This window comes from Ixodes scapularis, unplaced genomic scaffold (assembly GCF_016920785.2).
Source record: "Ixodes scapularis isolate PalLabHiFi unplaced genomic scaffold, ASM1692078v2 PGA_scaffold0__279_contigs__length_252992795, whole genome shotgun sequence".
Classification (NCBI taxonomy): Eukaryota; Metazoa; Arthropoda; class Arachnida; order Ixodida; family Ixodidae; genus Ixodes; species Ixodes scapularis.
The window spans coordinates 2,759,203-2,772,857 of NW_024609835.1; the positions used below are offsets into that span (position 1 = coordinate 2,759,203).

Sequence of the window (13,655 nt, forward strand, 5' to 3'; positions counted from 1 at the left end):
CCCGGCCTGTGGTTGGCCGCTGTCTCTCCAGTGGTGCAGGGTCGGAGGAACGTTGCTACAAGCGCAGAAATAGGCGGGCGTAAAGTAGCGCCGCGATGCACACCATGAGCGCGAAATAAAGATTGAGAAAAAAACTTGGCACGTTACCTTCAAGGTCTTATAACGCATAAAATGCATTATAGGGCCTGATAGGATTATACTCCGTTATGGGATTATAGCACATTATAGGAATATAGAATTGGAGATGGGTGGAGGTGGAGGGAGAGGTGGATGGAGAAGGACACCCTGGGAGGAACATCACTTAGCTCAGGGGCTCAAACACGCGGCCCGTGACTCGCTGGGTCACGGCCCGCAAGTAACCGGCTACGAGCCTTTGTTCCCTATTTCTGGAGCACTACACGCCGAGCAAGCGCCATAATAATCTAATGTCACCGATTCATTTCTGCTCGATGCGTAGGTGTGCTCTTATAACATATTCGCTTTCTTTCGTTTTAGTTTTTGCTCGCCAGCTTTTGTTCACCTCAGCTACACAAACTCTCGCTAAGCAGGAGCGACTGCCGAAGATAAAGCTATGAACTAGGAATTCTACCCTTGAGAAAAACATCATTATAAAAATTCAGGTGTTTTATCAGAGGGCTCTAAGAAATCTTCAGGAAAGCAATAATTGTCGTATGAAGAAGTTTTTTTTTTTCGAAACATCTTGACTTTGAATATTTCCCCAGTGAATTGAGCAACGCGAACTAAAGTGTGCGTACTCGTTGTTCTATACAAAAAAATATCAGCATGATGGCGAGGCGGTGTCATTTTAATTCTTGTTATCGCAGCAGGTAAGAGCCTAACTTAGTCCTCAAAACGAATCACACCAACAAAATGTAAGAAGCAAGACCATAAAATCAGTTCTCCATAAAAGTCACCCCCTTAAATTGACCCTCGACCTTTCGGGGGTGGGATATCTGGCCCCCGACCTCAAATGAGTTTGAGACCCCTGGCATAGGTTATCTAGGAGATGTTGCTAGGAGCGGGAAGGATGGGGAAAGAAAAGTAGGGGGAAGGGAGGAGGCATGGGGGTTAGAGAATTGGCGTGTCACGTGTCTTATATTTCCCCGCTAAATTTAGCGGGGAAACTGCATGGTGTATAGGTCACGTGACGTCAGGTCACGTGAGTCAATTTCCCCCGCTAAATTTAGCGGCGAAACTTTATTTTGGTGTTTACGTCACAGGACGTGAATTTCCCCGATAGATTTAGTGGGTAACAAAAGTGATGTATAGGTGGCGTGTCAATTCCCAGCTAAATTTAGCGGAATAACTGAACTGATGGTTTGGCCATTCGACATTAATTTCCCCGCTAAATTGAGTGGGCAAACGGAGTTGACGTACAGGTCATGTGCCGTGAATTTCTACAAGGTCACGCGACGCCACTTTTCTCGCTGAAAGTAGCGAACTGATGGACGCAAAAAAGTGTGGCATTGAGGGTACCGTGAAAAAGCATTTCATATGCTTTAAAAGTCCATCTAAACCCGGGTTCTCTTGCCATATTATTTACTGCTCATTGTCATCACCAACATTACACACTCGTAGTTCCCTGCTTCATGTCTGCGGAACATAGGAAACAATCCCTCTCTTTCTCTGTATATCGTGCTTAGCGCCATAACTTTTGCATTCTACGTCATCAGATCGACCATTCTAGTTAGCCCTCTGCTCAGTGTGAATATGCCAAAATTCCATGCACTTCCATTTATGTCCAGTGAGTTATCTGGGTCACAATTATTTTGTAATTTCAATATCATCATATTTTGGTTAAACAAATGAACTCTACATATTCACCCACCTTTCATTCCTTTTTTGAATTATTGATCTAGCGTGAATTTTTTGTTTTTAAATTCTTATTTAGGAATATTTACCTAATATTTCCTCGTTTACATTGTAGTATTTCCTTTCCAGCCCTCTAGACTGCGTCATGTCTTCAATCAGGCCTGTCAGCCAAAACGTTTGGAGACCTTTTTGAGAACCACTTACATCTACCAGAAAGATTGGCATTGCTAGAATGGGACCATTGGTAATTTTTCCGTAATTTAGATCAATTAACCGATACTAATGTTTCCAAACATTCCAGACGAAAAAAGAGGGGTCAGAAGCACTGTTGTATTACCAATAAAACTGACGCTTCATTAAAAAATGAAAACATTTGTGCAGCGGGTAGGGTTAGGAGGGACATCGTTGAGATTCCATCCGCCATCGCTGAGCCCCTGGTGGCTAATCACGGAAGCCCCTACGCCTGGTGGTACGGACAGCTCATGAGATACATACTCAGGCTCCAAGCCACCACATTGAAAAGAATCTCGGACTTCAAGATGTCCAGGGGGTACAAGCACCCTATCGTCGGGTAAGGATCAATGTTATTTTCATATATACTAGGGTTTCTGAAAAGCAGCGTAAAGTAAAACTCGATAAAGAAATGCACGCTGATCTATAACCCTATCTCAAAATTCACGAAAAATGCCGCAAACAAACAAACAAAAAAAACAAACAAACAAACAAACACCGATTGAATGTTTTGATTTGACTTGTCAGAACTAAAACCAACAAACACATTTCGATTTTACTTTGTGTTTTTCGGTGTCAAACAACATCGAAGTTTATCAGGGTTGCTTGTGAAGAAAAAGATACGAGGTATGTGGTTCCGAACAAGGAAGTTACGCCGAGCTTCTTATTTAAGGACAGATAAAAATCAAAAGTTTTTTGGTTTTCCATGATTTTTACAAAACGGACTCGGGGGTGAATTCTCGCGGCTTATCTGTATTTACAAAAAACACGAAACCTTACATATATAGACTTCCTTTGTTGCTAAGCGATCGGGGCTGGGGAGGCTGCGCGCTGGCCGGACCAACTGTTTCGCCCCACTTTTACATCGCCTGTCACTGTTCTCAGCACGTAAGTATTTGAGCAGAGAGTGATTCAAGACTGAAGGTCTACCAGTGTTTCCAGTTTAGCGGTCTTCCCGCTAAACGTAGCGGTTCTGTTTAGCGGGATAGATTATTGTCTGGCGGGCGGCGGGATTTTTAACCGGTTTTATGTAATCTTGGCGGTTTTTTAGAGATATAGAAGTTTTATATCGATTTACTGTCAACTATGCACCTGTCATTTCCATAATCAGCTACAGTCGTCTTTGCTTACTCTCAGTAAGGTCATGGTTTGCGACACTGACGTCTGTGACGTCATCAAAGCATTAAGGCGTCGAATATCAGAGCATGCTTCCCTGTTTTGTGCGCGCACGTTTGAACTGCAGTGCATGAATGTTCCTTTGACGTTTTCGTCACTGCTTCGGGAAATGGGCCCGGTGAAGTACGCTCAAAAAAGTTGAGGAAAGACTAGCTACAAGACCCCAGACTTTAAGACTGGCTACTGGAGGTTCCTGGTGATAGCAGACGAGCCAGGTGCCGCTATTGCAGAACGGAACTATCTGCGAAACACGTGGATTTGGTCGCGCACGCTGCAGGAGTGTTGGCGGCAAGGCGTTACAAGCAGCAACGTTACATGTAACGAGTTCTTTTTTTTTTGGTGACGTGTAACGCACTCGTTACTTTTTCAAAATAGTAACGGGTAACATATTTACGTTACTTATATCGTGTAACGGGTAAAGGAGTTTCGTTACTCCCATCGCATTTCCTTCCCAAAACTTAAAAAAAAATGTTATCCTGGAATTTCTTTCTGCATCTAGGCGCCAAGCCATACGTGATGTGTCGAGTTTTTTTTTCCCCCTTTTTTGTGAATAATTAGGTGAAACCGTAAAAATTATAATTTAATTATGTTCAGTTTGTGCATGAACCAAATGTTTCTTGAATGCTTATGATTACCTGTAACATCAGAACAGTCAAACGTTAATTCATAATTAAAAAAAAAGTAACGCAATGGTAACGTTCGTTACTTTTTATCAATAACGGTAACGCGTTCCTTTTATTTTGAGGCAACGTAGGACGGTAACGTGTTTCTTTATTTTCCAAGCTACAAGTAACGCATTTCGTTACTTCGTTTCGGTAACGCCTACAACACTGCGCTGCAACGAAAAAGGATGTTTGGGCCGCTGCACCTTTCTCCTCTGGCAGGCAGATGACTCTATCAGTTCAACTGGAGTCTGACCAGTTATGAACTGCTGAAGGGTCTCTTGCCTTGTTCGTATACGCTGACACAGCAATTTTCGCTTCGGATCACCTGGGTGAACTGTGGCGTGGCGTGACAGATTTCTAGTCAAACGACAAGGAAATTCCCCGTTTAGATGACATTGATACGACCTATAGTCTACACTATTATTATACCTATGGACACGAATTAGAGCAAAATAAAAATTGTTATAAAGTCTTCTCTGCGCGGTGTTTTGGATTTAGCGGTTTTTAGCTGCTTTCGGAATTCCGACTGCGGGTTTTTAACTTTTGAGTTTCAACACTGGGGTCCACCTGTCCAACGACGAGCATGCAGCTTCTAGAGCCGTGTTAGGCCTCATTCACACAGCCGTTTTTTTCCCCGTCCCGGCGATAGCGCCGGCGGCGTTTCCGCCGGGGGAGAGGGTTTTCGGACCGGTTTGAGGCCCAATCGCTCTGCCGGAGCCGAAATGAGCCGAAAGACGGTGTTGTACGTCCCCGGCGCCGACGGGAGACGGGGAATGCCAGCGCCCCGCCCCAGTGAGGGACGGCTAGTCACAAAATAGGAAACTTTCGCTCAATCTGGCGGATTCTCAAAAGTCGGATGACCATGGGCATGGCCGCGGGATAGAGGATTGACCGTACTATCCACGTCGCCGGCACTCTCACCGGGAGGGGGAAAAAAACGGCTGTGTGAATGAGACCTTAGCCTAGCAGTGGTCGGAAGATAGCTCAGGCATCGGTTATCGTGTCTTTGGAGATAATACGGGATCAGAAATTGTACAAGCAAGCGAACGAGGAAAGATCTGTTTGAGACACGGTGTCGCGTTTGCACGACTGCGATACAGGGCTCCCGCGTTGCCCAGGGGGCGTTGCGAGAAGGGACTCGTTAGGACTTGTTTAGGGTAGTGCACTGGTGAGCGTCTCGCACATGTAGAAGCGTGCCTGCCCTGCTGCGGAACGTGATCACGAGAAAAATACAAAGAAACAAGGAACATTTGAGTGCCGTCGAAGCACACGTCAAAACTAAGAGCGTGAGCCAAGAAACGCCGTTTTATGTAATCATAAGTAAAAAAACAAAACAAAAAAACATCGGTACGCTAGATGTTTTGACAGCACAACCAATTGAAATAGAGAGGCGTACCCTAGCTGTGGTGTCATGAATCTGGCACTTTCGATTGCTTTTCAGCGTTGAATCTAGCCGATTTCGGACGGCGAAGGAAAAGTTTTCTTTTCTTTTTTTTTTTTTCCGTTCTTCAGCATTACACAGAAAGAAAATCGCTCAGTGAAAGTGCCACAAAGTTGGGCGAGGCCCAATCTGGTGGCTTTGTACTACCCGAAATGAGGGCGCTAGAGTTTGTTCAAAGCTTCGGGAGGCGTATAAACCCCTACGAGTCAGGCTTTATCCCATCAAAAAGGGACACCAAGACGATTCGTTGGTGATCTTTTTTATGATTAATTGCTCCAGCAACACCGCAAAAACGTCCTACGGCATAATGTTTTATACTTTGTTTAACCATAGTCCAGGCGCAGTTGACGCCACGAGCTGTGTTCGTCACGTTTCTGTAGACGTGTTCTTTCATCACTGAACCAATCATAAATAGAAAAAAAGCCTGGTGTCTTGCACTTTTGAAGCCTGTTTATTTGAACCCATTACATCGTAGCGTCGGCTTCGTTTTGAAGCATACAGGCCGAAACGAAACTCGTATAGGTCACCTATACTGACAACCAGCGCACGCCACATATTGAATACGAGCGCTGTGTCAGTGTTTGGCATGGACTCGTGTTCGACCGATTGAAACCTAGTTTTAGCCGTACGCTCGCGTAGCCTGTCCAATACATGCCCCACGCTGATGATTCAATAGTCGAGGTATAAAATTCAGGACTGTAGCTTTCTAAAGAGCTATCTGAGTGTAGAAATTTCCACAGAGTGCATATCAGGAGGAAGGACAAGATATACGTGGAAGCAGCCCGTCACGACGTCCAAGAGTACATGGTCCACGTGGAAGATTACTACGCCAAGCTTTCCCTTACAACACACGTCGAAACGAAGAGGGTGTTTGTGGCGACGGACGAACCCAGTGTCGTCGACGAGATCCGGAAAAAGTAAGTCAGCTCACGATCTCTGTGCGGGCAGAAAAGGAAGAACAGGAGGAGACAAGAGCGTACGGGGTCGTCAGGAACGATCAGAGGGTAGACTAAAAGGCCTTTGTCTCCGGGGCTCTCGTCGAACTCGTTAACGCTCCTTCACACAGTGCGTGGACCGCATTGCGCTGCGTTGTGTCGTGCAGCTCAGCGCCTCCCCATTGGCTCGTCGCAAGGGTCGCCATAGCAGCAGTTCGACGAAAACAGTCTTAACGCAGTCAGACGCCGCTGTGTGAACGAGCCTTTAAAACAGGGAACGCCGGACGCCAGCATGCCGCATTCCATAAAGGGATGTCCAACCAGCTAGGATATTTCAGAACACGTGAAGCAACACTTGTCCGCCATATGGAGTGGAAGTTGGAGTCCGGCAGTCCGTCTTCTGTGTGGACATTCACAAGAGAAAACATGACGGCTTTCTGCCTCGCCTCATCTGCTTTTCTTTAATGTCGGTGTTCGTCAGACTTGGCATCAGAGGCCACCTGCCTATGGTGTGTCTGTTGCCAGTCCATCTGTTCTGCCGTGGTTTGCGACCTCGCTACCGCCGTCACCACGGCAGGAAGGCCGACGAGGTCCGGGTCGAGGTGGATTTGGTAGATTCCTGCGTCGAAGCGCGCGCCTTTCGCCAACACCGCCGGGAGGACAAAGCCGTAGTGCTCCTCCAGTGACGTCACGGACGTTGGCCGACGGACGCCGCGGAACGGCAGGGAAGTAAGGGAATCGCGCGTGCAGTTTCTGTAGGAGACACACATTTTAGTAAACAAAAACGCTCCTCACGAGCTAAAAGTCAGTCTATAGAAACATATTTTCCTGCGCAGAAGGCGATCGAGCGCCTCGTGGTACGGCAAAAAAAACGTCTTCCAGCGTGGACGAACCATCGTAAAGACGTTCGATATGCTAGCTATAAACAATTCTTTAAATAGAAATATTTTTTAACGGCACGCAGTAATATATTACTGTGCGAGATTATGGTTATCATTGATAATTAGGAATAAAAAAAAAATAAAAATACAGGATCCTTTCCACTCTGTGAGGGTAGATGACCACGAAGCTGTTCAGCACACGACACAACCATGACAATGCATTTTTTTTTATGCCTTCTCTTTCCCCGACGTTCGTCGTCTTGTCTGGCACGATCTTCATCGGTGGTGTTTGCCGCCCGCCGCTGCCGCTGACATTCTCGGTGGCGTTCCCGCCGTTGCTCTTTGTAGACGCCTTGCTTTTCGGGAGTTATACGCTGCCTTCTCATTAGGACGAGACTAGAGAAGTGAAATAGACCTATTGCTGAATTACCCAAGCATCAAGGAGTATGCAGAAAATGGCGTTCCACGCGCCGCTCTGGCTGGCGTCTGCAGCAATCACTGTTCTGAAGCAAAAGACTAAACAAATGGCATCTTGCACGCGCGTTCGTCAACGCGTTATTTTGGTTCTTTACTCCGAATCGTTTATACAGGGAAGGCGTGCTCGTGCGGCGCGTGCGGTGGTGCGAGCGCGGAGTTTTGGTCACGCACACGAAAAATCCGCGGAACCCTAGCCATAAACAGCTTCGCTGTAAAAAGATGCAACACGAAAGTGCGGATGTCGTGACTTCTCGAGAAAGGTATGAGTGGTTTGTTTAAACGGTAATGTGGTATAATTATCGCTGCAAATGTTAAAGTAATTATGACCTTAGCCCGAAACGGGAGCAGAAGAAGGAAACATTTTTTACGGTTGTAGAACAAATAAATAGGGACAAACACGTCTCTAACCCAGCTAAATGATTTCATTGAAACGCCTTCCTTGTATACGAAACCGCTAAGCCGCAGATTTCATAAATCAAAGAGATAAAATTCCACCAACTCGCCTGGTAGCGTCCAGACCGCGTTGTTACCGACGCCATCTCTCTCCTTTCCCCCTAGATTATGGCCAATAAACGCATTAAGAACTGAACTGCGCACTATCCCGCGCGCCTTCTTCTCTTCCTCTTTCTCGATTTCTAACTAAATTGATCTGTTGCCAGCCATGATTATAGAATTAAAGGAGATTACTACAGGGTGTCACAAAAAAAAAGAAAAAAAATTACACGGTCTTTTTTACCGCAAAAATGAACTAGGCATCGCCGAACGCTCATTCTCCGCCCAAAGGTAGCGCTAGAGGTCACAGCAAGATGCCAAAGTCTCAGCCCCATACGATAATGTAATCAAAAGTTATAAGTGATTTCCTGAAAGTTTCAATGGGAAAATGGAGCCCATTTTTACCCGTTTTCGGTTTCTGGTGCCATAGAGCCCCATGTGTCTGAAAACTCCGTCGGCCGCCACTTTCCCATTGAAATTTTCAGAAAATAACTTATAACATTTGATTAAGTTATCGGATCGGGCTGAAACTTTGGCACCTAGTTGTGACCTCTAGCGCTACCTTTGGGCGGAGAATGAGCGTTCGGCGATGCCTAGTTTATTTTTGCGGTAAAATAGACCGTGTAAATTTTCTTTTGTGACACCCTGTATAATTAAAGGAGATTACTTTATAGGGTCTTTCATCTTCAAAGTCCTATAGACGATTGCAAGCTAGGCGACTGGCCGCCGCCATATGTCTGCTCAAGCATGCACGCCCGTGCGATTACGAGCTTGCCAAAGCTACGTTCAGCCGCGCGTTGCACGCGCTTGCACGCATGGGGCACCAGTTGTGGCACCATGCTTGCAATTGTCTATATGACGCATGGAATGTTGTATTTAAGGAGCCCATTTAAAGTTGTTCACAAGACATTGAACAGTCGTTTTGGGGAGTGAATTGACACCACTAATTCAAGTTTAGATGTACATTGACACAATGACGTCACGAGACCCGGTTTAATACGACGTCAAGCCACGTAACCCCGTAACGTCATGTCAGGTGACGCGGCGTTCCGCGCTGTGTCGCAAACACAAACAAATCAATTATGTGGCTGCCTTATCGCGAGTTAGGTTCTCAACTTGGCCACTAGAGGCGCGACGGTTGAATGTCGTCCCCAATACCGCGAGCAAGCGACATGATGCGACATGCTCTTCTGTTGCCACAGATATCCTCAGTACAAAGTGATCAACAACGAGGTGGCTTCCCTCCAGGCAAGTACCAGGAACACCAGTCGAAACAACTCCGCGCTCTTCGGTGTAATGCTCGACATCACTCTGCTGGCCGAGTCAGACTTTGTAGTCTGCACATTGTCCTCTGGGGTGAGTGAACCGTGTTCGATACGTATTGCTGCTCTTGCTCTCATCGTCGTTTATCTGAATATTGCTGCCAAGTTCGAATTTCGTTAAATACCGCTGGCATATTTCTTTAATTAGTTGAGACACCCAAGTCCGCCCGCAACCGACGCTATACGGCCCAATCAAGCCAATCAAGCACTTCCGAAAGTGCATCGTCACGGCTATCGTCGCCCTTGCATGGAATAATATCGTGGTGCGTAAAAAGTGGCCACTAAAGCCCTATCGCGGCCCGGCTGTTAGGATTCAAGCACCCGCTAACCGGCGCAGGGGTGTTTACTCATTTATACATTCGTTATATGTGTACAACGAGGAAATAATTCTACTTTCATTTACATGGTTCTATTAGTAGCTTCGAACTTTTTTTAGAAAGGTTACGACTGCGACTAGGGTTTTGGCGAGACGCACTACCCGCCATAACAGCAGCCAATGTAGTGTGGTGCGGATGCGACGCGCTGTTGCTGTCATCGTGTGGAGTTCTCGACGTTCTTTCTCTGTGGCGAAGGTAAGACGGTTAGAGCGCAACCATGTCGAGAGTGTTTCGAGCGTCTCTTTGATCGTCAGCTGTGTCGGCGTAAAGCTCTTTTCTGTTTTCCACAAAATCAAGCGAGCTGACGCTGTAGGGAGTATCTGACGGTCATGGCTCTGTGCGCGGCTGCTGAGCACGTGCTGACGGCGAGCGTCCACAGTTCTTTTGCAACTTACATTCGGCACCATCGATATTTCCGCTCTTAGCAGGCTAATTACGTGAGATCGTTCGGAGCATGGGCTCTAAACACTGCCCTCAAATATGGCGTCCAGCGAATACTCGCAGCGAGAGGTTTGGGTATCGCCTCCTGGTGGAATTTTTCCACAGCCGAGAGTTGGAATACTCCAACTTCCTCTGCTGGGGCAAGCACGTGCAATGCCAAGCTTCTAAGCGCTATGACAATACAAACATAACCACGTGTGTAGCACATGCATTACCATAGCCTCCTCTATAGTGGCAAAGACTGACAGATCGCCACGAAAATCGGCCGCCGAAATTGAACAGGTAGAGCGGCAGAGAACGGATGAGAAGAGAGCCACGTGACAGGCGCCCCGCTGCGGCGAGACGCTGAAACACACTTCTCCTGGGCGATGGAATGTTCGCTGGTCCTCCTCGCGTTCCTCGCGCTACCGCTTGTTTTCTCGTCGGGTTTAAAAACCATGTTTCGAGTCCTCGCCACTGGCGACGACTCGACACTTTAGCGAACAAGGCGGGCTTCGTTTGCTAAAACGTCGTTCGATCAAGTCAGTGCCTACCAGGTAGTACCCAACTTAACCTTAATCATGGCACATGGTAGTGCGTTCACTCTTAAAGATTTATAGTTTCTACCATTTTGACGAAGTGAATAAAAAAGTACCTGTAAAAAGTCACTTCACTTTGTTACAACTTACTGGAAGATGTACTTAAGATACAGATACGGATACCGAGAAATGGAAGTACCTAGGTTTGTACCTCAGGTAAAACAAAACTACCTAGATACCGATCTCAATTTACTTGTACGAGGTACTTTACAACCCTGGTCGAAAGCATGATAGTTCCGCGGGAGAAATTGAATTGAATATACTTTATTAAGACAAACGTCTTGGAGGATAGAGCTTTTCGAGTAATGTCTCTACACGTATTTAAGTTTAAGACGACGTATAGGATGACGTCAAGGACGAAGTTCTAGAGATCGGCGCCAAGTACGGCGTCTAGGACGACCTCTAGAATGACGCCGAGGACGGCGTCAAGGGCTTCGTCTAGGACGACACCGAGGTCGGTCTCTCAGACGACCATAAAGACGACGTCAAAAACGACGTCAAGAACGGCGTCTAGGACGACGTCGAGGATGACGTCGTAGAGGACGACGTCCAGAACGACGTCTAGGACGACGTATAGGACGACCTTAAGGATGACATCTAGGATGAAGTCGAGAAGGACGCCTAGAGGAGGACACTTAAAAAGGCTATTAGCGTATTTGCGTGGGCGACCACCTTGGCCTGCGGAAGCCGCCGTAGATGTAGACGCTGCTGCCGATGTCGAGGCTGAAGATGTAGACGCGGTCGCCTCACAGTCCATCGCACGAAGCACGCAACGAGCACAAATGAAGTCCGAAGCGCACCTTTTGTTCACAACGCCCCGGCGGTGAAATCACGCTCCCGCACTTGAGCTTGAGCGGCGTGTGCTTGATGAGGTAATTTTATGACCATCTTTCGGGCACAACGACGCCGCTTTCGCGCGTAATGGGGCAAGTAAGGTCGTTCTAGGGCGACCTCTAGGACGACATCAAGGACGACCTCAAGCACAGCGTCGTCATTGAGCATACTCGTTGCGTGCCGGTGGCACCGGCGACCAAAAAAGCGCCAGAGGTGGACCACGTTACCCTCTCCACCCGAACACAGAGCGCCGGCAACTGGCGTTTTTTAGGGCGAAAGCATTACTTGTCCCAGTAAGCGAAAAGTTGTCGTAGATGGCCATAAAATAACGATTGAGCGTGCCAGTCAAACGTTATTTTATGGCCATGTACGCCAGCTTTTCGCTTACTGGGACAAGTAAGGCTTTCGCCCTAAAAAACGCCAGTTGCCGGCGCTCTGTGTTCGGGTGGAGAGGGTAACGTGGTCCACCTCTGGCGCGTTTTTGGTCGCCGGTGGCACCGGCAAGGGCTCGCCGCTGATTGGGCACCTGACTTCGCCATTATTGTGCATAGTGTGCTCTGGAATTTAGAATTAACGCGAACATTTAAGCAATCGATTCGTACCTAAATTAAAAATTATAGTTAGTCATGGCAGACTAGGTGGCGCAACGGAACCAGTAATAGTTGCCCACTCTCTTAGATAGCAGCTATCAATGTCTCCAGCCATGTAGCGAACGGAAGCTCCTAAACAGAAATCCAAGACCAGCTTCACAACAAGTGCGCGGACAGTCGAGTGAGCCGCTGTGGCGTATGGGATCGGTCACTCCTTAAGGTTACATTATATATTACTCTATGCCCTTCGTGAGTTTTCTATCAGTGGATAAACAAATCACGCACCGGAAAAGCGCAGGATTATTGCGACAAAAGCGACGAGCGCCCTGACAATGCGCTTTTTGAGCTGCTCCATTAGCTCCACGGGAATGCAGCGTCGACTTTGCTCGAACTTACTGTGAAACGCAGTATAAAATGCGATATTTCATTCATGGCACAGGGCGGCAGCTTGGTGTATCTATCCTAGATAATAGTCACGCTGAACGTTATTGCCTCTTTTTTTGAGTAGATCTCTAAGGGGACAGCGCGACGCGGCTGTGTTCTCTCAGACGCACTCTGTCCACGCCGTTAGGGGAGGATTTTGTGCGAACAGGTGCGCCATCTACTGGAAATGAGGGTAGAAGAATATATTCTCAGTGAAATGGTGTCTCCGTCTCTTTTTCCAGTTTTGCCGGGTAGCCTACGAGCTGATGCAAACCCGACATCCCGATGCCTCGCTGAGGGTGACTTCTCTGGACGTGGAGTACTTCTACGCATACAACTCCTTCCCACCGATGAAGGCGCTCTACGGCAACCGACCGGCGTCAGCGAGAGAACTTGGCTGGCCAGGGGCCGGCGTGCTGATTAAGAGACCCGGGGCCGGCTGGGCGATCGCGACGGCGTTGTTCAAGAGGTACAACGACGGCTTCAACCCAGGTCGCCTATTGAGCGCCTCCAAGAGAAGCAAATCCAAACAGTATCCGAGGTTCAAAACCACGCAGACGTACTTTGTTACAAATTTCAAGGCTTTTACCGCGCCCTTACGTTAAACAGCTTTTGCAAGAACAAAGAGAAGCGTCATCCGGGTTTGAAGGTTTTCTGCAAAGCTTGCAGCGCCACCCGCTGCGCCGAAAGGAATCCCGGGAACAACCTGTATACAGAACCGGCTGTAGCAGACGCCGGGGGCGACCTTGGGGGTGACAGAGGACACTCATGCGAGCAATTTCGCTCCCTCCCCCCCCCCCCCCCCTCTCCCTGTCTCTACTCAGTGTCACGTGCTGCGTACAGGACTTTTCCCCGGTTTGTTGCGGGCTTCGCACACGGCATTTTGAGATTTATGAAAAAATGTACATTAATGTTCGCGGCACTCGTGCTCACATTGGTTATCGTTGTTTGACTTACTCTATGCGTGTGCTGTGCGATAG

General features: G+C 47.6%; 1 protein-coding gene across 1 annotated transcript in view; it reads left to right on the forward strand.

The window, feature by feature from the left end:
* LOC115318771 (alpha-(1,6)-fucosyltransferase-like) overlaps positions 1 to 13,280 on the forward strand; it is a 74,112-nt gene extending 60,832 nt beyond the window's left edge. Inside the window, exons 6-9 of the mRNA XM_042289274.1 lie at positions 2,194 to 2,383; positions 6,066 to 6,242; positions 9,313 to 9,466; positions 12,918 to 13,280. Of these exons, the coding sequence (XP_042145208.1) occupies positions 2,194 to 2,383; positions 6,066 to 6,242; positions 9,313 to 9,466; positions 12,918 to 13,280 (884 nt within the window). The remainder of the gene's footprint in view (positions 1 to 2,193; positions 2,384 to 6,065; positions 6,243 to 9,312; positions 9,467 to 12,917) is intronic.
* The last annotated feature ends 375 nt before the right edge of the window (positions 13,281 to 13,655 follow it).